General features: G+C 37.8%; 3 protein-coding genes across 10 annotated transcripts in view; 2 read left to right on the top strand and 1 right to left on the bottom strand.

Annotated features, from left to right (window-relative positions):
- Positions 1-47: 47 nt before the first annotated feature.
- On the bottom strand, positions 48-4,777 carry slc25a40 (solute carrier family 25 member 40). 5 transcript variants are annotated; one of them, XM_041987860.1, is made up of 10 exons: positions 4,697-4,777; positions 3,943-4,044; positions 3,688-3,747; positions 3,450-3,556; positions 3,175-3,242; positions 2,822-2,946; positions 1,922-2,205; positions 1,712-1,793; positions 357-437; positions 48-271 (listed from the first exon to the last, which is right to left on the bottom strand). In XM_041987860.1, the coding sequence occupies exons 2-10, from the start codon at positions 4,037-4,039 to the stop codon at positions 138-140; spliced, it is 1,038 nt and encodes a 345-aa protein (XP_041843794.1). In that variant the 5' UTR covers positions 4,040-4,044; positions 4,697-4,777; the 3' UTR covers positions 48-137. The 5 variants fall into 5 exon arrangements, with proteins under 5 accessions (XP_041843794.1, XP_041843790.1, XP_041843792.1 ...); XM_041987856.1 differs by lacking the exon at positions 4,697-4,777 and adding an exon at positions 4,238-4,465 and having other exon boundaries at positions 3,943-4,040; XM_041987858.1 differs by lacking the exon at positions 4,697-4,777 and adding an exon at positions 4,126-4,464.
- Positions 4,778-4,872: 95 nt separating this feature from the next.
- On the top strand, positions 4,873-11,951 carry dbf4 (DBF4 zinc finger). Of its 3 annotated transcripts, XM_041987853.1 has the most exons (14): positions 4,912-4,962; positions 5,025-5,074; positions 5,233-5,350; positions 6,542-6,705; positions 7,355-7,558; positions 7,698-7,748; positions 8,015-8,084; positions 8,176-8,249; positions 8,389-8,434; positions 8,557-8,602; positions 8,691-8,816; positions 9,119-9,233; positions 10,064-10,179; positions 10,315-11,951. In XM_041987853.1, the coding sequence occupies exons 3-14, from the start codon at positions 5,287-5,289 to the stop codon at positions 11,108-11,110; spliced, it is 1,872 nt and encodes a 623-aa protein (XP_041843787.1). In that variant the 5' UTR covers positions 4,912-4,962; positions 5,025-5,074; positions 5,233-5,286; the 3' UTR covers positions 11,111-11,951. The 3 variants fall into 3 exon arrangements, with proteins under 3 accessions (XP_041843788.1, XP_041843786.1, XP_041843787.1); XM_041987854.1 differs by lacking the exon at positions 5,025-5,074 and having other exon boundaries at positions 4,873-4,962; XM_041987852.1 differs by having other exon boundaries at positions 4,880-5,074.
- A 1,992-nt stretch (positions 11,952-13,943) lies between these two features.
- adam22 (ADAM metallopeptidase domain 22) overlaps positions 13,944-25,187 on the top strand; it is a 64,057-nt gene continuing 52,813 nt past the window's right edge. For both annotated transcript variants that reach the window (XM_041989088.1, XM_041989087.1), the window contains exons 1-3: positions 13,944-14,221; positions 14,476-14,636; positions 18,066-18,142. In XM_041989088.1, the coding sequence (XP_041845022.1) occupies positions 14,125-14,221; positions 14,476-14,636; positions 18,066-18,142 (335 nt within the window). In that variant the 5' untranslated portion in view covers positions 13,944-14,124. The remainder of the gene's footprint in view (positions 14,222-14,475; positions 14,637-18,065; positions 18,143-25,187) is intronic.

The following is a 25,187-nucleotide window of genomic DNA, read 5'->3' as shown; positions in this document are numbered from 1 at the left end:
TTCAGTGCAGAAAAGGCTCAAATTATTTGTTATTTCACTCCTATTTCGCCTTCATTTTTGAATTTGGCTAAATAACTTTTTTTTCCCTCCAGGTGTGGTCTGTCAGTAGTTCTGATGTGTTTTTGGAGAGAGATCCATCATGCGTTGCTGCTCTGCAGCAGCCCAAGTGTTCTTTCCTGATTATGTTTTCGGAAAAAAGCCTTTCCAAACTCGTATGTGCTGATCATGATGGCACAGGCGGGGGCCACTTTGATCAGCCTGGGGAGGAAACCTGGCAGAGACATGCACAGACATACAGATTATGTAATTTTACACAGAAACTTCGATGATTAATGAAATATCAGATAAACACCGACCTGCAAACAGTCCACGAAAGCCGTCCTGTGCCACAATCCTGCTCATCACACTGAAAGTGGAGGATGACACCTGGCAAGACACTAACAAGACACACACCACTTAAATGTAAAGTGAACCACTGGTGGTTGCTGCAGTATCGAATAGTAGCTTGCAACCTTTGTATACTTATACTGTGTTAGTTTTAATGTTGAACATGGGATTAATATCCCAGGTGGAAAAAATAAAGTGTTCATAGTTGCAGAAATACAGTTTATTAGCACTTCTAGTTTGTAACCTATTAAATGAATAGCTTAAATTGTACAGTCCAACATCCATCAGTGAACACAGTGTTATGGTGTTCGTTCTAAATACATTGTGATGTGTGGGGATCAACAAACTCCAAGAATTAACTTCTGAGGCAACAGGAGCTAAGCAACAGAATAAGAAAAGATCAAGTTCTTCATCAACGCATTCCAGCAGAGACTTTATTCGCTTTTGCTGCTTTTTTTCTCTGTTCTGTCTGTAATGCAGAAAAATCCAGGGCCAATTTCCACTAAACTTGATGGAGATGTGAAGCATTGGCAAAGTGGAAGATTGTAATAATTTCATTAGTCGTTCATATTGGACTTGGTGTATGCTCTTTGATGTTACACGTTTTCCTTTTAAATGAGCCTACAGGTAATGATGTTTTACTCCTTGGACATATGATGCTCAGTGTTTGATTGCCTTGAAGATTCATGGAGCAAAACTCTCATGCCACACTGACAGTATCTCATTTGCAGTATATTTTGTCTCCTGATTGTTTTAAGGCTATATGAGGCTACATTGTATTTACAAGGAGTGAAGAGCTTAAATAAGCCTGATTTTACATGTGATTCTTCACTGCTCAGACCTCCACATTGGGGAAACAAAACAATCACTACAAAGTGCTCAACACAGAAGGACTGTTTCAGCAGGCTGCATACGAAAACAAAAACAAAAAGAGATGATGAAAGGAAAGGCGGTTTGAAGGAGGGGTGAAGATAGTTGTCTGTGCCCAGCTGAGGCAGCCATTACTCAGCTGAAGATAAAGCCTACAACACAATGCTTCCAGCAGTTTCATTCCAGTTTATTCAGGCCTTGACTCGTGTCCTTGATGAATGTCACATGACAGTCACAAGGCCTCTAAATGTGTGAATAAACCTCTTGAGTACCAGGAACTCCCCGCCAGCTAATCTCGGCCACAAAGGCCTGTTTGATAGGAGGAAAAAGAATCTATGGATATTTTTAATTAAATTCCCTGAAACAATGAGTTGTAATACTTACAGTATGTAAGTGAAACCTGTTTACACACATCTATTCATTTTAAATCATCTGTGAATTATGTGATAATTACAATTTTTTGCTTGTAGTTCCCCGAGCTCCACCTGCCTTCTCGTTTTAACAACGTCAAAGGGTAACGTCACAATGGATGCAATCTGAAAGATACAAAATATAAACAAATAGATTATTGTTGTATACTTCTGCTTTAAAATACTTTACATAAAATTATCTTAGCAGATTAATCAAAATCTTCATATTGATTAATGTGCTACAGGAAACTTACTGATCCTGACCCTGCTCCAGATATGAAGGTAATGGTAAATGTGGGCTCTGTGATGTTATACCATTCACACAGCCAGCTTTTGCCCCTCTCATAGTTGTACCAGTACATGGCAGAGAAGGGCACGTCTCGGAGCAACGTGGGCCCCAAACCCCTCCAGAGGGACAGCCAGCCTTCAGTTTCTACTGCAGAACGGATGCAGTCAGTAAGCTCCCGATATGACTGTTTCTGAGACTGAAGCTTAGTGCGGATCAGCTCCAGAGGGCTGATCACAGTCGCTGAACCCACTGAAACAAAGAGGAGGTGGTACAGAAATGACAGGTTAAAAAAACACATCCTCGTGCTGGACATGATGTTGGGGAGGAAAAAAATCAGAATACAGCAACAAAAAAGAATGTAAAACAACAGCATTAGTGGCAAAAAATAATAATTAAAAGCATTTTTTAGATTAATGGCAATGTTTAATTAAAAAGAAAAAAGAATATCTTAATTAAATTATAATTAACAGGCTTTGTATTAAAAATTGCTACCAGGAAATTAATAAAAGGGGAATGAGAGATAGTGACTAAAGGCCAAAATGTGTCTCAAATCTGCTTAATGAAATCTGGTGTTTAAAGTTTAATAAAGCCAAGGCCATAGGACAAAAGGTATGGGTGCTTGATATTGGAAATAAATCAGAAAATTAAATCCAGATCTTTAATAAAGTAATGCTAGATGTTAACTGCTGAAATAAACTCCCACTGACAGTGATGACTCAAAATATACCTTTTTTTTTTCCCTCAGAGCATTTTTGTTAAGTAGATCCATTCCAATCTACTGTATGCAAATAATGAAGAAAAACTTATGTTAGAGCTTCAAACAATATGAGCAGCCGAGTCTCTGATGAGGCAGCGGTCAGCTCACCTCTAGCAGTAGCTCCTGCTAGGAGGGGGGCCTCCTGAGCATGATCTCCCATCCTCACCCTCAATGCTGCACACAGTTGGTCATAACATGTGAAATAGATCACTGTGGCTGGAACTGCCATCACACTATGAAGACAACACAGATGGAGTTAAGGTAGGCAAAAGTTAAACAAAAAAGGCCCACAAACATCCTTAAACAAGTGCATTAGTCACAGCATAAAAGAGCTGGTCAATGATATTAACCAGCAATGAAATCAATGATATTTGCTCCATAACTTGTCTTTAAATTGAGGGTAGGTAACATATTGCACAATGATATAATAAAGAGAAAAAGAGACATGGAAGAGTACACACAGTGTTGGAGGCAGGCCGCTCCATAATGCTTTGATTCCTTCGCGGCGCACTATCTTGATGAAGGCATCCTGTAGATGTGTAGAATGAGGAGTCAGTGTGGGAGAAATGTTTGCCAGTTCGTGGTTTAATGTTATAATATGCCTTTGTAGTTTAGTTTATACATATTGGAATAGGTTGTATGAGCCACTGATATGACTTCAAATGTGACATGGAATTTATCTGTTTAACTTTAAACGTTAACCAAGTGGATGATTAAAGCATGTGTGAAATCTTACCAGGGTGCCACTGAAGTGACCAGGTGCTTTGTACCAGGCCTTTGAGTTACCATTTTCACAGACACATATGTGGTCCATAAGTCCATTGCAGAAGACAAAACATTTGCCTTAAAAGTATAGAGGAGAAAACAAACAAATAAAAAAAACACATATGTTATAGCACCATACTAAGCTTAAAACTGTGTGAAGATAATGTGTGAAGATAATGTATATTTTTATTCTTATTTTTATTATACACCTTTAGGGAAGGGACTTCTCTGTGCTTGCAGTCTGATCTTCACAACATCCAAAGGTGTGACTGAAAAGAATAACAGCATTAGCATCTGTGTAAAATATGGTCTTGCTTTACAAATCAGTTTCCTTTAATCTACAACTACTTCTTAGCAATAGCTTTCAACCGGTAGTATCAAGGAGTAGGCAATACACTGCGGACTGAGCGTTAAGTAAAGTCATCAGTCATGACAGATGTTGAGTTTCATTTTGGCTATCTCACCTAACAGAGATGTGATGATGGCTCCGGAACAGGACGCCGCCATCTGCTGGATGGGGGTTATGCCATCACTGTCAGGAGCAGAGCTTTGGCCACTCATACTGTCTTTACAAAACATATATTTAAACCATGACATAATACACAATTTAGTATACTAATACAATCTATACACCAACTTGCTTTTACCGATGATTCGTGATCTGGTTACTGTGCTGTTAGTATACCATGCTAAGCATTGAATGATCCATAGGCTCTTTGGCTAACCTTGGTTAGCTGATTAGCGTAGCTAACTTCCTACCTCCTAAAACTCCACAGCATCGACGACGTCTTTCTTGAACACAGTCATCCCCCTGAGGGGTTTTAGTTTCCTCTCAGATCGGTAGCACAGGCTGCCCTAACGGCTTTAATAGGGAAACATTGGCCAAACACGTGTCCATGTGCAAGAGGTCGTGTCTATGGTCGTAACCCAAACTAGCTTGCCTGTTTACACCTCAAACGTTGCATGATGACATAATGAAGTAGTTTCGCCTGAGCATATTCTTGTTTTTTTTATTTTCTTTTTAATTGTGGTTAAATAAAAATGCATACAATACACAAATCTATTTTAACAACGAATTAATGTGTTAATTTTATGTATATATAAATTAATATATCGAGTTATTTTTTACAGTTGAAAAGAATCACATCACGTTGTACGTTTACTCAATTCTGTGTTGCCAAATTCAGAAGGTTTTCCGTTAGATAATAACACCCTTACTTTAGAAGGTACGGAGGAGAGAACAAAGTCAAACACGCTGAATAGAAAGACTATGTCTATTTAAAAATAAACAGTTTGTGGAACTTGATAATTTATTGTTCCTGAATGCGATAGCAAAAAAATTGATTACGTGACCGGAAACTGTCAAACATGGCAACCCGCATTTTCTCCTCCAGCCGATTTAAAGCGGGAACGGAAACGTAGAAAGAAACAACGTTCTAAAAGTTTACAACGGCGTCTTTCAAAGTTGTTCAGGAGACGTTCAGGTAACAAACTTGCAAATACAGTAAAGGTGTTTAGGTTAGATTCACAAATTATATTATCGCAGAGGCTAACTGGTGGAACTGCCGAATATCCTCACAGAAAAAGATAGTAAACGTAAGTAAAGTTTACATAAAGACGGCTAAACACGATTTAAACAGCAAACACATCGTTTAACCTCAGTTAAAGTTACAATAGGCAGATATAGCCAATTAATTTAGTTTTTGTTACATTTTTTGCCTTGTTTATAAATAACTTTCTTTGTTTATACACAGAGAGCTGACGATAGTCTTATGGGGTAGACAAGAGGGCATGAAAGACGCTTCCTCATGATTGAAGAGAATAAAATGAAACCAAAACGCCATCAGAAGCATTCGGGACCAAACTTGCAAGGTACCGATGTTGCTGGCTGTCGTTTTTACCAACGTTAACATTATTCATGTTTTATAATTGCTTCTCCTAACACTCTAAAAGGTTTTTAGTGAATTGCTTAAATATACCTACGCCACTGAGATAAAGTATTTTATTAACCAAAACCTATTATTTTTGTCTATGACAATATGCAGAGTTTTATAAAGTAACTATAAAGATTGTGAAGAAATCTTCTACTCTTGTATAATGCATTAACATAATCTTAAAGTTATTTTAAATCTGGCTCTATCCAGTGCTTAGATTTTTGAGACAGACATCTAAACAGAATCAGACATTTTTAGTTAGATTTTGTCCAATATGCTTATTTGAAGTGCAAAATAATATTGATTCCATGGTAAATAATCTCTTTCCAACTGGAAATGTTATTGTTAACAGCTGTTGTTCATCAACACCACCAACTTCTAGTGTCAACTGCTTGTTTTAGTCTCAGTTTGAGATTTTAGCCATAGACATATTGCAGCGCTGGTTGACAGTGGGCTTGTGATCGAATAAAGACGATTTTGTCTCGTAAATGAAATTGAGAGTATGTTTTATTCTCCACGAAAAGTGTCTATGACAGCTTATTATGATTTCTGATATTTTGTTGCCACATTTTAGAAAAATACAAACACAAATCACAGTTTAGCTATAGAAAGCTGTGTTTTTATTTAACCTCTAAGATTATTTCACTCTTCACAGAGGAGCCTAATCTCCTACTCACATACACTCAGTTGTATCCGTTGGCAACAACCTTCCTTTCTCTGATTTTAGTGCAGGCTTTTCCTTTGAGACTTGTTAAATAATAAGTCTCCAAATGATAATAAATTTTTCTAAAACTTGAGTAGAGATCCTTTTAGAAATTAAGAGACTGGTCAATCAGTCACGTTTATTTTGGGGATCAGATTGCAAATATTTTCATAGCTATCAATATTTGCTTATCAAATTACAAAAATTACAAAATAGTACCCAGGCCAACAAAAATGCAGGAAAATTAATTTGAAAGTCTGGAAATGGTCTTTATACATAGTAAATTAATTTAACCAGTTTAACAGTTAATTCATGATGGGTTAGTTAATTGGCCTAACTGCTGAAATACTTAAGCAATGACATTGTAATGGACTTGTCTGTCACCTTCTTTTAACCTTTCTCAAACTGTAATAATTCTCTTTTTAGGAAAAAGTGTAAATACGGGTGAAAAAGCAACTGCGAGCCAGATAAAGCAAAGATCACTTTTGTCATCTCTAGTCAGACCTTTTGCTGGGAAAGTATTTTATTTGGACTTGCCTTCAAATAAATCAGCTGAGACGCTGGAGAGTGACATCAAAGAGCTGGGAGGGGTAAGGCAAATCACACTGGACCACATTTAAAGAAATTTTGGAAACTTAGTGTCTGTGGTTTATTTTCTTCCAGCTTTAGATATATAAGACTTATTAAAGTTAATTTAAAAGTCACTTTTTTCTGTGCAATATTGCCACTGTCAGTCCTGCTGATTTAATTTTTTGTTTTCTGTTCTGTATTAGGCAGCTTTATATTATACAATATAATTAAGTTCTTGAAAATTCAATATTATGTGATGATTGTCGAAAATCATTTTAACACTGTAACTTTTAGTATTAACACATTTGCTTTTTGTTGCAGTTTAACATAAGTGAACAAACAACAAAACATAACTTCTAGCAATACAGTACCGTCTCACAGGGTTGTGTGAAGTTGAGAATATGGTTATTTGTGGTGGGAAACTAAACATTGTTTGGAAACAGTAATAATAAAATCATCTCTGTCAGCCTTTAATTTAGAATCTATGTAATATAAGAAACCACAAACAAGATTACAAATCTGAAGACATATGAAATGCTATGTTCTGTTACTTGATAGTTTTTAGTGAGCTAAAATTAATTGGGACACATTTCACTTAGTTTTTGACTACTTGTATGCATATGTAGCTTTTCTCATGTTTAATTTGTTTTCCCCTGTTCTGTCACGTAGACTGTTGAGAAGTTCTTCAGTAAGGAAATTAGGTATCTGGTTTCAAACAAGCGGGAGGCGAAGTATGTGCATCGCCTCAGACAGGACTCTCCTGTCCCCAGCCCAGATTCTGGACAAAGTTCACCACGTCCTTGCTCAAACTCGCACTCTGCTGGTAACCATGTGGACAACAGGAAACACAAGTCCCAGGGCCAAGCAGATGCAGTAAGTTCAGATCTGCGTTTCATCAACCACAATGCACATACGGTTTTTAAAGGTTTTTGTCACTTCGTTGAGATTAGTTTTTTTTTTTTTCTTTTTTGTTATGAATGTAATACATTTTTTTTTCTTGCTGTTTTTACAGTTTGTCACAAGCCGAGGAAAGTCATTGGTGGAAAGAGTAGTGAAAGAGCAGGTTTGTTACATCAACACCAATGATAGTTTACTAAAGCCTGGTACACTGAGTTGCGTGACAGCATCGTCATGTGTGTGTTGTTCTGTGATAACATTTTTGGAGCACACCACACACAATACGATCAAAACTGATTTTTTTATCTTCACGTGTGAGGTCTCGACCAGATAAAAAATCTCATAAGATTAAAAAATTTTTTGTGTGTACCAGGCCCAAGGAGATTTAATAACCTTGATTTGTATGCTAATACTCATATTTTATTTTGCAAGGGGAGGATACAAGTGGACAGAATCCTGTCAAATGCGCTGGAATGGGGTGTTAAAATTCTCTACATAGATGGTAGGTTTCATAGTAATTTATTATTTCTCCATTGTCTTAGTATGATATTGTAATTTACTCTTCATTAACATTATTTTAATACCCACTGCAGATGTAATAGCATATGTTCAAAAGAAAAAGATTTCCAGCAGCAAGGTTTCAACGACTGCTGCTGCCAAAACAAAGGTAAGTGTACTAGTCAAACATTTTAAAATATGTTTTTGGGACGTTATCTTAAACTGATTTTATGTTTAATTGTTCAAATTTGCTTTTGAGATAAAAACAAACAAAAAAAAAAAACGTTTTATTTCGATCATTTTAACAGGTGAAAACTGATTCTGCAGCAAAACAAGGTTTTCAGAAAAGCAAAGGTAAAAATCTTTTCCATGACTAATTCTAATTTATTTTCTGCTGTCTTATTAACCAAACTTAAATTTAAGTTAGAATGTTGAATGCCGAATATTCCTGTATCAACATGTGGTGTTTGTTGCAGGAGGGCGGATCAGCAAACCGTTCGTCAAGGTTGAGGATTCAAGCCGGTAAGAGACAGTAAATCAAAAGAACCTGACATTCATTCATGTACGGTCTTAAAAGTGTTGACAAATAAACGGTCTTGTCTCTTGCCAGGCATTACCGTCCACTTTACCTCACAATGCCAAACATGCCTGAGTTCAACCTGAGTACCATTGCTCCTTGTAGTCCATTCTATCTTGAGGACAAAGGTCATCCTGGAGCTAAACAACTGGGACATAGGTATTGTGCTTCATCACTCATTTTGTCTTTAAGTGTAATATACTTTGCTTTAACTGGTCGTCAGCGATCACTGTGTGCTTTAACTTGATGCTTTTTAAATAGCTCATGTCCCTTTAACTTTGAGTATCTTTAAATAAAAACGTAATTCTGCACTAGCCAATTTAATTTCTTCACTTTAACCACATTAATATTCAGTCCGATTAAAATTTGTGCTTAACCTTTACAAATTGAGATGGCATTGTTTAGACCATTCAAAGTCTAAACTGAGTGAAAAGTTTCTCATGAACCTCATCTGGTAACAGAGGTGCAAAAGCTTCAGCCAGTGAGGAGAAAGCTCAGGGTCGAAAGAAGAACAGAGACAAGAAACGAGGCGGTTACTGCGAATGCTGCATGATCAAGTATGACAAACTCACAATGGTAAGTGTTCAACTTGTTAATGTAAAACTGCCATGCAAAAACATCCTGCTTGCTATAAATTCTGCTGTTTTTAAGTCACTGAACTTCATTTTTTTTAATTATTATACAGAGGAAGCATTTTCTTTAAAAAAAAAAAAATCTTTTAGACTGTATTTATAACCTGAATTTAGCCTCTCTTTTATTTCTTGTAAGACATACAAGAGCAACTCAAGAAATGTGCGTGTATTAATTCAGTAAAGAAAAAAATCAGTTTTTCTTTAGTCCTATGCGAGTCCTCTTTGTCCACATGATCTGTTGTATTTACTTATTTATATTAAATATTAACACATTTAAAGTAAAATATATATATATATATATATTATATATTATATATTATATATAGTGAAAAATGGATGTTTTTTTAAATGTTTTTACACTGCTACACCCATAAAATAAAGAGTTGGTTCAATTCTCCCCCATTAACAGTAATACTTAATTTTAAAATTGTAGTTGGTCACCACCTCCCATAGGACAAGCCTATAACTACGAGAGTGTAGTTGAATCTATAATGTAGTTTAAGTGATAGTAAGCTTATCTATAATTGTGACCCGACAGTTTGAGGAAATGTGCTGTTGTGGTTAGTCTAATCAAGAAGACAGAGCTCACTGTCAGTCTCTTCTTCCCTTTTAGATTAAATAAATGGTCTTTAATAGTGAACAGTTAATGTGACCGGAGGGGTAAAAAATATTTTGTGTGTTTAGGTGCTTGTGCCGTAGAGATAATTGTGCACTCGGTGGCCTTCACAAGACAGCTGTAGTTATCAATTATTTAACTAAGTAATTTTTGTTCAGCATCTGCAGAGTGAACGTCACAAGGCTTTCTCTAAGACTGGTGAATACGATGTGGTGGACAGACTGATTTCAACCCTGCACTGTAATTTCATCACCATCAATACTGAAGTCAATAGGTAATTTTTCCTTTCAGACTATAATCTAAACATTAAGCAAGACAAATAATTTATTTAAAGCTACTTCCACTTAGCAAATGTTCTGTCTGTTTTTACAGCTGTTCATTCCACTGATTTTTCTTTCTTTCCCACTAGACCAAAATGCAGTGTTTCCTCTGTTCTTGTTGCTCCTGGACCATGTAAGAAAACTGACCCAAGCTGCACAGGGAAGCTTGATTGCTCACAGACTGTTCAAGTAGAGGATCACAAGACTGCTACAGATGGATCTGAGGGATCATATTTAGGACAAAAAATAAAAATTGGATCAATTTTCAATACTGATCCACTGATTCAAGTAAAGGGAGACTGGAGGAACTGTTTTACTTACTTGGATAGATTTAAGCATAAGCCTCGTGTTTGTAAACAAACACACAAGCAAAATTTTTTGACTTCTTCCACACAAAATGCTGAGCATGCTCAGCTTCATCGGTTGAAGTCAGAAACGGCACCTTCCCGAGGTGAATTTCTGCCCACATTTCCCCCCAAAGGCACCCAGCTCAAACTGGTACGCCAGGTGGCTTTTCAAGACACAAACTGCTCAACCTCTTACAGCACAAACATACAGAGTGAAGAATCTGCAAAAAACATCAGTTGTACAACACATTTACATGAAGGGAGCAGTAAGAGTGCATTACTGTTTGATGCTGTCCAAGAGAGAAATGCATTTTCTGAGAAGCTGCCTGAAAAAGAAGAAGCAAGTCTTCCTTCACAAAGCTTCTCTCCAGACAGGAAAATCTGGAGGAAAATCAGAGTTTATAAGCACAAAAGACGGAAAGTAGACAGAAACATGGAGCATGTAAAGCAAAGTGTCCCAGACGCCACACTGAAACTGTGGGAACTTTTCCAGTCCAGCGACGACATGGATGCTGAGTTTCATGGATTTGCAGACTGAGAGAGAACACATGAGCTAAATGGATAAACTGGACTTTCTGAACCATTATGCAGAGTTATTATTTATAAATGTGTATGTGTGTGTGTGTGTGTGTGTGTGTGTGTGTGTGATATATTTAACTCATTCAAACCCAAAGCACACTTTAATAATGAAATGAGAACCTAAGCAGTGTTTTCAGAACAGCCTCCTAAAAGCCAATAGTTCCTGCAAAGTAAGATGAAATTGCCTTTGGTTTTTTAAACGTTATTTCCCAGCTTCTAAAATGATTAAAATAATATTCTAAATTTTTAATTTTGCTGTTACATTTATCAACGCTGACAATCTGTAAATATGTTGAAAAGTATGATCTGCACATGTGTGAAAGCACTCAAACCTTACTAGCTTTGAAAGTTGGACATGCACATACAGTTTTAGGTCTGAATGGGTTAAATAAGTGAAAAGACATCTTTTGTTTGATTGAAAGCACGTCTGATGAATGGCAAATGCTTTTGTGATTTAACAATTTCTTCATAACAGTATAAAATGAAAATTTAAGATGCTACATATTGCATGTCAACAGTGGAAATTAAATCTATGTTGACATGGACATTTTGTACACTGTGCACATATATGTTGATTCGATATTTTGATTTTAACTGAACTTTATATTAAAGTGGACTAGAAATTGAACAATTTCTTTGAAAGGGAACACTTCCCCAACAGTGAAATCTGATTCATGTGAACTTGAATTTTTATTTTTTCAATCTGAAGGCATAAAGATCCATCTGCAGCTTATCTAGTCATCTTTTATCTTCTCCTTTCTGCTTGACTTACGTTGAATAAAGGATATTAACTAGATCTAATGGCTGAGATCTTAGAAGCTATAGGATTGCATCAGTATTAAAAAAAAAGAAAAAAAAAAAAGAAAAAGATATTATGCAGCTGGTACGTATTGCAAAAATAAATGTCTGTCTATGAAACACTAAGTAGGAAAGTGACCTGGAGGCTGGATGTGTGGTATTTGACCTCATGTATCTGCCTAAGCATGTTTTTTATGACCTGCACTCTCATTTTGTTTTCTGGTGCATTAGCTCAGCTTTTCCCTTCATTTAGTGCATAAGTGCTGTACCATTGTTCACCCCCACTACTCTAATGGATTTGCAGGACCACATGGGACTGTCTGTGCCACAGAAATGAAGAAAATCAGCGTTGGTATATATGTTATGTGGTAAAATCCCAGAAATATAGCTAATTAAAAAGATAACTCACTCTGAATCCAGACATTGAAATGCTGCTCTGTAACTGCACCTTCCTCGCACATATACCTGCCCAAGGTAAGCTCATGTATATGCCATTACTAGCTCTAGTTTTTGTAAGGTTTGTCTTAAGACCTTGCAAGATACATTTGGTGCTCTAAATAATATTTCAAGTAAGTGAACACCATTGCAAGTGTTCCTCACCCTTATTGAATTGGGTGTAAAATCCACTCTTTTAATCTTTATTTTCTAAATAAATGAAAATGTAGTGTCTAAAATGTGCAGAAATTTGGGCATTTAAAATGTAATATATTTAAAGTATGTATGTATATGTGTGTTTTCATACAGTACACCAGTGTTATGATTTCAGCTTGTACACACAACCAAGCAAGATGCTGTAAACTAAAACAGGCGCTTCATGTTGGACTTTATGTTTTACCCCCCTGCTTTAGATCTCAAATGGATACAGTCTGTGCCACTGGCATTAAGAAAACCAAGTGCTTTGATTTTCTCTGAGGTGCATATAAAAGGGTAAAGCACTGCTGAAAGCTCACATGCAATGATTGGACAAAACATTCAATCCACATTTCAACTGCTCTGACCCATTTGAGCATGGATGTGGGATCTCAAAGTGTAGGAGCTGGAACAACTCATTGCTATGTTTCTTAAGCTGTAGCTCAGCACTATTTGCCTTCTTAGGGAAATAGGGTGTGTACTTCACCAAAGTTTTGGTGGTATGTGAGATAAAAATCCACACAATGACCTAAAGTGTTTTATATTACATTGTAACAAGATATTCAGTAATATCAAGCTCAGTGGTTTTGATGTTGGAACTGATCACTGTTGTCGTTTTATAAAGCATGACACTAAAACAGAAAAAAAAAATGTTCACCATAATATTATTTTGAATTAAACTAACCTTAAATATATTAAATTGCATCAGAAACTCAAATTTTTAGTTGGTCCAACAAAATTTGAAGGTTTTATACTTTGAGTTAATAAACTTATGGTGGCACAACACAAAAGACTCAGTGGAAGTCAGGCCAACTATCCATGCTGCTCAAAAGAACAAAGTTTACTAACGCTTAAACGGATTTCGACAGATTTGTAAACAAATGAGGAAAAATATGCTTTTTGTGTCAATAGAAAAGTCTCGGATCTTTAAGTTTAGCCCATGAAAAGGGGAGCAAAAACAAAAATGTTGCGTTAGTTGCGTCAATATTTTTGTTTAGTGTATTAAAGAAGCCACAGCACTTTGTTAATCTCTACAGCTTGTCATTTTTTTCCTTCATTTTATTTGGTAGAGATTTGGCGTTTTGAGAGATGATGGAGTGACTCATAATAAATACAGACAGAAGTGTGCAGGAATGGCGCTCCTGCAGTAATTTAATCTGGATGAGCTTTTCTGTCGGTCCAGTCGGCGTAAGGCCCGCAGTTTTTCTCCATCCTTCCTCCGCTCATCTTTATGCATTAGGCGTTTCTGCATCGAGCTACTGAACATTGATGTGTTTTTAGGAGGTGTCCCCACTCCTCCCTCCCTCCCTCCCTCCCTGTCTCTCTCCTCCCCGCGCCTCCTCCTTGCCGCCGATCCAGTCTCGGTGCGCTCAGACGCGCTCGGCGTTCAGACTCGTAAGGATCCCGATGGCCCCTCAACACCGGGATCGCGCTAACCAGACGATCTGCCCAAGCTTGATGCTTCCCTAGCAAAGGCAGGACCACGACATCCCCCTCCTGGAATACCGCATTGTTTCTAAATATCCAGCCAGAGAGAGAAAGGTGATGATGCCGATAATGAGCTCGCGATGGTGGATTTCCCTTTTGTGCGTCTATGCACTGATGCACGTCGGTCACCAGAGCAGCCCTGATCCCCAGAATGGTAACCAATACTGTTTTGGATTTACGTGTATTATTTTGCGCTAATACAGCATTAACTCCTCACCAATAGGCCTGTGTTGATTTATTTTACCAGCCTCTGTTGCTTTATGAGCAACATCTAAAATATGCATGCAGCCTATAGCTAGATGTTTCATGTTATCAAAGGAAATGGAAGCGATCGACATTTCAGATGGCAATGTTTTCAGTGAATGTGTTTCCGCACGCGGCTAATCAAATCGGTGTTTTTACTTTCAGGAGACGCCTTGTCGAGCCTGAAGGCTCTCCGTGATGCGGGCAGGTTTGTGGGGAAGGAGGACACGGTGCCTCTTCGCCTGCTCTACAGCAGGCACAATCTCAGCCAGATCACACATGATGAGCTCAGCACCAGAGTTAAGGCCAGCCTCGACTCCACGCAGGTAGGTGCACGGCGTTTCCATGCCAGGATGGAAAGAGGAGTGTCTGCATGGAGGATGAGCTGGAAAGATGTATCTCTGTTAACAGCTTGCGCATCTTTCATCTAGACTATCTCCTCCCCTGCTTATGTTCAGAGAGTGAATTAAAAATAGTAAATGAAAAGCAAAACAGAACACTGAAACATTTAGATAGAAGCAGGTCGCACTAATTACACCGGGTGCAGGTGCTATATGGGTCATTACTGCTTTCTCAACCAAATTAGAAAATATAAACAAGTTGTTCTGGATGTAAGTCTTTTATGATGTGCATCTTAAAGGACATTTTGTAGTTGCAGTTTTCACTGAGTGCACTGATACAGATTTACAAGGTATAGTGGTCAAATCAGGACAATCAATAATGTGATGATCACTTTCACTCAGCATTTTTTATAAACCACTTTCCTGAATGAGTGTCCAGAAGCTAGAAGCTAGAAGCCTTATTGATTTGCTTTGTTCATTGTCAGCGATTTTTAGCTTATATACATACCACTACATACCAACTATTATTGGTGTTTGATAACTTAAAGAAATTACAGTGAAAAAAAAAGAAATTAATGATACACTTGTTTTGTTAGAAACAGAATCAGCATAGTTTCTCCACCAGAGGGCACTGAAAACAATTTTTAACAGTAAAATAAAATGACATAATCAACAGTAATAATCAATTTAAGGTGTCATTATTTAAGCATACGTATTTTTGTATTCAAAAAATTATTTAACTCATACACTTTTCCCCAGTAAAACACAATCCTCAGGCTTTGCTAACTCAATGTTTGAATATTTACACAAATTATCTGGAGGCTATGTGTTCTGAAAAGGGTCAGATTAGCCAAAGTCAGTGATAAATTTGTAAAGGTTGTAAATGTAGATCCTCACTTTAACTGACTTAATGTTACTATGTGCTGGACTCTGGTTGTTTGGATGCCAGTGTCTAGCTGGATATAGTAAAGTTGGCTAAGCATGGGATGAGCTGTATTTTGGGCATGATCAACCACAAAATCGGTCATATAGCAATGCAATGTAGAAAGCTCTTGGTAATAATCCCACTGGAGACACGCGATTGTGCCTTTGATGAGCGATACAGTGCAATCATGAAATCAGTAGAACTGTTTACTGAGTCAGTTTGGTGAGGCAACATGTTTGCTGGGTGCAGTTCAAGAGATGAGTCAATTAACATGGTTCAAACTGGTCATGCGTTTTTAATTTGGCTTGTGTAGGTTAGCTTATTCAGGGTTCAGACAGTGGAGAGAGCTACAGATGGTAGCAGGCAGGGAGGTTTTAACCCTTTGTGGTTCCCACACCTAAGACACAGATGCAGCCCTATGGGTAAACAAGCTAACAGGAGCCATCTGCCATCACGGATTATTTCGGTATACTTTTTTTGATGCTGATACAAATTTCATTCCAGGTTTCTTACACAGACTTGCTTTGAACTCTGTTTTAAAAGCAGGAGACTTATTTCTACAGAACAACAAAGCACTTTCCTTCTCAGATTTGTGTTCAGATGATGTTGAAAATTACCTAAGCCCTTTATTTTCATGAACCACGCTTTTGTCTTCTGGTTATTAAGATTAGCATACAATTCTAGAGTTTCTAGTCAGGAGAAATGCTTATATGTATACTTGTATATCCTTTAATGGGCTGAAAACAAATCATAAAAGAAGATATATTTTTACTTATGATATATTATTGTAATTGTATACATGAAGTCATGATTTATTGCAGCACTCTCAGTAGCATTGCAGCTCTTGTCTGTTTCACTCCTTACCAAATTGTTTTATGCCATCTCATAGCTTTAAAAGATCTGCATTGAGGCAGTTATTACAACCTCAGGGTTCAAAAAGAGCTATAAAATGTACATAGCAAGTGAAGAAGCAATCAAGGATAGGCGGGGTAGGAGAGATGCGATGGCGACTTTGATTTGATATGTGTTCCAAGTCGTCTGTTCTCCAGAGAGCTGAAACTTGTGATGTCACTTGGACAAAGTTTGATCAGTTATTGGCTGTTTTTAGATTAATGGCCTAAAAACAAATCTGTCAAATAGTTCTTAAAATGTGTGACACGCAGGAAGGTATTTATAGGCTTGTGTCGCATCGCCTATTTTCAGTCTCAAATTCAAACACAAGTGAATGAGCAGTGGGAAGTTCAGTGAGCTATGCATGTTGTTTTGGTGGAAAAGCAAACACTTAAAGTGGAGTCATTCTGAGTATGAGTGTGTTGTTTGGCATGCGTCCCTGCCTGCCTCTCTGCACAGAGGATTGATTGCACTTACAGTCATACTCAGACAGTCATGAGTGGAAAGTTAGGTCCGCAAAAGTCAGAAATCAATGAAGAAGAGTCAGTGGTGATTTCTTAGTATTGGCCCGGCTCTGTCCAGATGGGATGTGCTTTCATTAAGCACTATTACTGGTACCTCCTCCCATCATGGATCCAATCTGCCAGATTAGATTTCATCACAAGTGTTGGATTGCCATTTGTACAGGCTCACACTGACACTCATGCACTCTCTTTTCTACTCATATATGCATTGACCAAGCAGAGGCACACTTCAGCAAACAATAGTCTGTGGTCACTGGGGACATTGTTGGACTGAGGTCATCCTTGGGTGAGCAGAGGGGCACTTCCTGAAATGGAGAGGGAAAAAAAGAAAGAAAAAACACCCCTCCTCCCCTATTATTCAGACTCCGATCTATAATAAAGGTAGCCCGTGGGCCGAGCTGAAGGGGGAGGGGTGAGTTGTGTTTAAGGTCAGAGTGTCCTGGACCTGCTGGAATTATAGTTGGAAGTTCTCATTGACCCCAAAGGTTGTGTATTGAAGCCCATACCATATGTGGCCAACACTTTGAATAAATCAGACCCTGCTCCATCCGTGAATAGAGCAGAAAGAAAATTATTATTTCTGTGTTTGGGTGCATACGTAATGGCTGACAGAGAACCTGATAACTCAAAAAAGTAACTGATTCAGCTTCAGTTTGGACATTTCTGAGAATAATAAACTATAGTAATAATTTAATGAACTTCACTGTTGTAACTTTTTGACGGACAACTCAAGTGTCACACTCGTATCCTTTGCAGAGATTCACCTTCAGATAAGGAAAACTAACCTTGATGACTTAATAGAAAGTCTCATTCTTAAACTGATTTATGCTGAAAATGAACATGTAGCCATTTATCACTGTAAATGAAAAGTGACCTATGGGAATGCAAATGAACTAAGCCATGAATATGATTCTGACTACTTTCAGACAGATCTCGAGACTAGGATCTCGCGTGGTTATTGGTGGGATAGGCTGCAGTCCCCTCACAGCGCTGCACTAGAATAATGTGTTATAGAAAATGGATGGGTGGATACTTCCAGTAAGAGTAAATAACTTGTGTTCTGTGAATTTTTAGGTGGACCACGTGGCCCAGGCAAGCTTTCAAGTTGATGCTTTTGGAAGCCAGTTCATTTTGGATGTGGAACTGAATCAGTGAGTATCAATCTGTTTGTGTGTTAATGTTTGTAGCTGGCTACCTGGCTGTCTCCATCTATTGATATCTCTATCTTTGTGGGTTAATGTTTTATTTTCTCTTGCATATTGTCATGGCTAGCTGATAGCTACAGTATTATTTGTGAGTGAAAGTAGCTCAATTTTCCCTGAAATTATGATGACTTTAATGTTGGCTTTTTTAAAAAACAACAACAGGAGTCATACGTCATTATAACTGGCACACATACAGTCTTTAAGTTGAAATTCACTTAATGTTTGCATTCAGCTTGAATCCCTAAAGCTCAATATTTCACATGAAACTAATACTTTGCTTAGCCTTTTGGTTGAGTTAGTCATTGTTGTGAAACAGGACTGAAGCCATATTTTCCTGCTCCCCGTAGTGCCTTTTATTGCCTGTTTTTGGAAATGCATAGAGCGCATAAATAACTGCTGTCAGTGTGTGCCATAGCAGGCTGTTGTATGGTGAATGACCGCGCTGTATATGTGCCTATGCTGAAGTGTATTTGTATGTCTGCGGCAGGTCATTTATTGTGTATTTGAGTGTGTGTGTGATTTAGAGGTTCCATCATAATAGGAAGTGATTTATGGTAAAGGCTGAAATGCTGCCCTGTCAGACACTGATATTGATCACATCTGTGCTGATGGAAAGTGAGCTGCTCTCGCTCCATAGTTCCTCTGTCTCTCTCACTCTTATTCTCTCTTTGCCTCCACCTTTTTTACTTTTTTTTCAGATAGACCTCTTTTTGTCTACTGTTTCTTTCTGTCCCTCTTTCCTGTCTCACTTAAACCAGTAAAACTGGAATGTGTGAACTGGGCACACACGTACAGTGACACTCTGCTTGCTTATCACAGTAGAAATCACTCCTCTGCTGAGTAAAATGTTACATCACAGGAGTTTCCTGGTCAGGAGTATGGGGTTTTGTAAAGCCTGCCCCTCACAACATGATGCATTGTCTAGTCCTGGATATGAATGTTTCACACGTACATATACATGTGTGCAGAAGCTGTAGCACATGCACAGACGTGCATCAGTGCTTGGCTGAACTAATAAAGGTGAAGTGATTATTCATCTGTGACACACTGGGTGGTTACTGCTACATCATCCCAACTGGGTGTGCTGGAGAAATGTTTGAACTGAAAGAAAACACAAATACAAATAATAATAATAAACATATTTATGATTTTCTTAACTTAAATATGATTTGAGCAGAACATCACTTCTAAAAATCTCTTTCCAAGCCGTGATTAATGGTCCTGTAGTGATATTGCATTTTGGGAATCATCTGTGTTGAAGTCTGGGGTGAATTTGCACAATCTAATTTATATGAGCAGTATACCTGGAATAATCATTATGGTCAGTATTTTAGGGATATGTCAAGACAGGTGCCATTAGTTTATAATGATTTTAGATAAATATTAAAAGTGCGTAAATTAGAAAAAGGAAACCTGAAAGAATGTTTCAGCATATTTCTTTTTTATACTGTTTCTTTTTAAGCTCAGCATTTTCTGTGAATCAAACGTAAGTAAGTGCACAGTAGTGATCTTAAGCACATTTTTAAATGAGGCTGGCAGTGAGCCGTGAATACATAAGAGTGAATTAGCCTCCAAGCAAACAGCCAGACAGCCAGACAACTCTCATTAAGAATAAAAGACAGAGATTAATGTAGTTTAACATTTTGCTGTGCGACTTTTATCAGATTCTCTCCCCCTAAAAATCCAGATATGGTGTTTAGAACAGAAGTGATTTGTTACTATCAATTAACTAATAGAATGGAAATAATGATTTAGATAACTGATTCCTAAACAACCCTTTGTGAGTAAAGCTTTTCAGGTGGCAGTTAATCTGATTTATGTTTGTAAATGGTAAATTGGTCCATATTTATATAGCGCTTTACTGTACCTGGGATGATACCCAAAGCGCTTTACATTATACATCACATTCACCCATTCACACACACATTCACACACTGATGGCAGAAGCTGCCATGCAAGGTGCTCAACCACGACCTATCAGGAGCAAGTAGGGGTTCGGTGTCTTGTCCAAGGACACCTCAACATGAACTCGACTTGGCCGAGGATCGAACCGGCAATCCTCGGGTTACAAGACGACCGCTCTACATTGTTGAGCCACGTCGTGAGCTCTCAATGTTTTACACAATTTATTTGGTAATATAGAATACCATGTTGTTAGTTCTGTGATTTATTTATGCTCATTTTTATATTTATATTTATGATCATTTAATTGGCACTGCATCTGTTTTGAAAGTTTTGAACTATGTGCTTTGATGAACTTTTTCCAGTAAATCTCATTCAGTATTCTGGTTTTTAATGGTGGTGTACGTTTGTGGATTTTTACATTTCATTTTGTACTTTTGGGATAAACTTGATTAATTTGCTTGTTACTAAGTGAAGCGACTGATTTAATTTATTTTTTAAGTGCAGTTATGTGTTCTTACTTTTGTGGGGTGTTTTTGTGTCTGAACCTGACATTTGTCTTCCTGCTGCTCGTCTCTCCTCTCTCCTGTCTGTCCTCCTCTTCTACACTCCAAGGTGAACTGATCCCAGTTACAGTGAATTTGTTTACAGATAGTTTTTATTCCAGACAGAATGATCCCAGCTGATGGAGTTGTGTGGGTGCATTAGTGGGAGGCGTTTTAGCTCAATGAGCCAACACTGCTTTTTGGCTCCCAGTAACTAAAACTGATTCTCCAGTGGTCAATGACTGGCTCTGTAGCTGCATTTTTGTGTGTTCGATTGGCCATTGGCAAATGAGAGAGATGTGTTTTGCAGTTTTCTTTTTGAGCAAGTTCTCAGGTGCTACATTATGTATTTTTATCATAATTTTTCCCTCCTTCCTAGAGGTAGTGATTACCCTTACACTGTGAATAATGCATGTGTAGGCGTTTTGTTAGGAAGTCATATGGCAGACTGTTATATATATAGTTTTCTTGCTTTCAGTTGTTAAGATGTGCCAGTCAGTTATTTTGGTTCAGCTTACAATAATATTGGATAGATGGCCAGAAACTCTTTGTGCAGACATTCATGGTTTACTAATGTAGGTTCCTTTCACTGGTGGTCCCCTGACTTTTTGCTCACCAAATACCTGAGAAGATAATTATGTTTCCACTAATTACAGCTGTTTTTTGAGCTGAGTACCACTCTAGTCTTAAAAAAAAAAAAAAAAAAAAAAATCTATAACATTTTACTTGAAATGGGACAAGCGTCGGTGTATAAATGAGAGCTGCATTCCAGTTAGAGAAACTTCTGCTTCTGTGCATAGTCTACAACTAACTAGCATGCATGGGTGCAGGAGTGTAATGCAGCCCTAAATAAAAGAAGAGACGAGGACGATTTAATTTAATTTTTTTTTTTTTAACGTATAATTATACCACCATCATCACAATATTCAACAATGACATTGGATATTGCATGGGTGCATCTTAATATTGTGCAGCCTTGCAAAGGCTGCTTTGTCCTGTTCGGCAGGGTTCACATGACATAAGTGGAATTATAAGCCATAAACAATAAAATGTGTGAGCCATAGACAAGAATAGCTTTTAGAACTCTAACCTTGTATGTTGTACTATGTAGACCTGAACATGAATTCGGACCGTAGCTATGTGCTTTTAACACCTAATCATAATTATTCATGATGGTAGCATTATCTTAAAGTAAGGATCTGCAAATGGGTGGTAAGTAAAATCAGTGCAATTACTGAAAAGTGAGCAGGATAAGTCTTGAACTATCAATCTTATGCATAATGGTCATTGGATTGGTGCTTTCCATCCATCGTGGTATTGAAAGTATGGAGACTTTTGAGCATTACATGACAGCAGGCTCTAATTGGGAAACAGTGGTTGATGTTTTACTTTTCTCTTTTTCCACATATATGATCACATAATGTGTTTTCAGAGCTGGTTACTTTCTCCACTCCTATTGACACATCCACCCAATATTGATCTTCATTCTTTTCAGGATTATTATACCTATCCCACTGTACACTGGCCAATAAAGTTGAGAAGTTACCCTTCCATCACAATATTTGTACCAAGACGTTGTGTTTTGACAATAGATTTATTTCTCATGTTTTGGCATTAATTAGGTATATAATGTTATACTGTAGTTGCTTTCATTAGTAACAAGTTGTACTGATACAATCCACCCATCTGAAGAGTGAACGTCTAAAAGGATGAAGTGAAGGAGTTGAGAGGTCATGGGGTCTTTATGCTCCCTCACGCTCTTTGTCTTCCTCAACTCCTCTACCTCAGCCACTGAAAGCAATTTGCCATTCATGGAACAAGAGTGAACTGAAAATGGGCTCATGCTTGGGAGGGGGTCGCCTCTTTTTTAAAATCATCCACACCTCCAGCACACGTACACACACACACACACACGTCACCACCCTTGATGGCCCAACACCCACCCCTTTATCCCACCCCTCCCACCTGCTCTAGCTTGAATAATAGATGTTGCTGTAACATTAAAAAAAAAAAAAAAAAGCTCATGTTTGTGTATCATGGCTTTGGTGCCTTGTTCGTTGTGTGTGAAGAATGGAAAATGTTTGACCTGTGTATATGTACAGTGGTACTTATTAGATTAAACAGCATTATATTTGGTGCAGTGATAAGATTTTAATAAAACAAGTTAGCATTTTCACAACACCTAAATCAGCTGAACAGACAGCAATGTGGCTTTGACATGGTTTGTCACAGTAATTACATAATTATATGATCCAGATTATTGAGGATGAGTGTTGTATGGTGTCTGGATACTTTCCATTTTAAACAAAATCATCCTTACTGTCAGATTATTTCAAATACAGCATTGCTGGATAGACATTGCTTGACAGTACAGAAGGAGCGAGATCCAAAACATACAGAGACAGAAATCCAGGTGCTTTTGGAGGTAAAAAGGTGAAATTACCAAATTTTAGCTTACTCTGAACAAGCTGAGCATCAGTGTTGAGAACTGTCTACCAGTTTTGCTACTTCTTTTCTTGTTTAAGGTTCTTGAAAGAACTCTTTACAAACAAGTCAGACTTCTTCTTGCTGAACATCCTCCCAGATCCAGATCAGACTGGCCTTAGAGTAAAGGTGTCTCAGTGGCTGTCCACTGAGACACCTTTACTGTATGTGACAGAGACTCTAAAGGCAGCTATAGCAGCAGCACAGTGACATAATAAATCACATCTTATTATCCATGCATTTTGAGACAGGGATCTCAAGAGGGTACAATTTTGTTTTGAATCCTAGCTGGGCTCTTTGAAAGTGGCATCACACGGAAAAACAGTATTAATCTATCGCCATTCTTCTGGGGGCATCCCAAGGCTCAGTATTGGGACCTCAAATATGTCCAAAAAGCACCACCTCCTTTGGCCCTGACATCCACACTCATGGCTTATCTTATAATTTCTTTGCAGATGATACTGAGCCATACCTACGTACCCATCACTCCTGCCAGATGACCCCATACTGTAGTTTCAGCACAAATCTCAGTCTGTCTGTGACATATCCACATTGTTGAAGGAATGCTGACTTCAGCTAAACCTGTCTAAGAATGACATATTAGTCCTCACAGCCAATCAGTCCAGCCAAAACAATAACTTTAAAACTGACTGTTCAACTACCTAACCAACAAAGATGGAAGGGATCATCTCCAACCTCAACCATATAGACCTTTTCTCCTTCTCAATCACTGAGTTCTTCTAAGAAACTCTAAAAGACTCATCTCTTCCACAAACTCCTTCTGAGAACACCCAAACATGGGTAATCAAGTCTCATTTGCACTGCTGTGTCTGTTCAACATATACTCTGTCATATATAGACCACGGTTTCTTAATGCATTAAAGCTTGGGTGTTGTTTCCTCACTTGTATATTGCTTTGAATAGAAGTTTCAGCTAAATTAAATATTCCCCAATGGCTGACTCAATCTCTTCTTATGGATCTTTCTTGCTAATTACAAAACAATAAAACAAGAGACTGAAAATCAAAACTTCATATGTTTATTTGACAAACTACAATAGAGCTTTCCTCCAATTTAGAAGCTCATATTCATTACTTAATAGTAACTGAATATGGGATGATTAACAGATTTAACAGAGGGCTTTTGAGTGCATGAGGAAAACTAGATGGAAAGCTAAGATGATAATCATGTCAGTGAGTGTGTGTTCTTATGTGTCTTATATGTATGACAATGTGTGAGTGTAGACAGAGAGAAGAGCAGGTGGGCAGGTCCAACTGGGACTTTAGAGTTTTATAATCTCTCGAATGTTATGAAATAAGCTGCAGCAGGAGTAAGAGAAAAGGGCTCCTCTCTTTCCTCATATGCAATGTTGACCCTGGCAGACATTAAGTGTGTTGTTATTTTTACAACTGTGTTGTGTCAGCTTTCCCTGCATGCAGACAAATTCTTTATGCTAATGTGTGAGTCAATTACAGGCAATGCTAAATGCATTATTCATCTGAAAGCTATGTGTGTGTGTGTGCACATTGTTGTTTGGGAGGGGCTTGTATGGTTATAGCACTCTAATATAATAACAGGGTCCTTTTAGATGCCTACGCAAAGTGAGATGCTAACCAAACATCCCACGGTTCAGTGGCTAGATGAATGTGTAAATATGTGTTGGTTCATCTGGGTAGTGTGTGTGTGCATCAAGAATTCATCAAGAAGATGTAAGCCCTGAAAAGCTTCTGCTGTCGAGTCACTGTGTGTCATCTCGTTGGGTCTCAGGTGCAGTTGAGGCACCTAAAATGTTGTCTTAATTAGAGATAACAAGAATGGATCGAGAGGCACAAGGCACAGTTGGAGAGAGAGAGAGGATCAATACTTAAGGGAAGAGGAAAATTAATTGAATCTGTCAAATGAAGAAAGGCAAATTACTTTTTTGTGTCTATGCTTTAATTTTAAGTCACATTAGGATTGTTAAATCTACTGGGAAGTTTTTAATAATCTCTAAAGTGCAGAAAGTAGAGATGTTTAGCCTTAAAACCGTTTGTCATGTCATTACACTTTGCTGCTGTCTTC

This window comes from Melanotaenia boesemani, chromosome 6 (assembly GCF_017639745.1).
Source record: "Melanotaenia boesemani isolate fMelBoe1 chromosome 6, fMelBoe1.pri, whole genome shotgun sequence".
In the NCBI taxonomy this organism is placed as follows: Eukaryota; Metazoa; Chordata; class Actinopteri; order Atheriniformes; family Melanotaeniidae; genus Melanotaenia; species Melanotaenia boesemani.
This window is presented reverse-complemented; position numbering and strand designations above follow the sequence as displayed.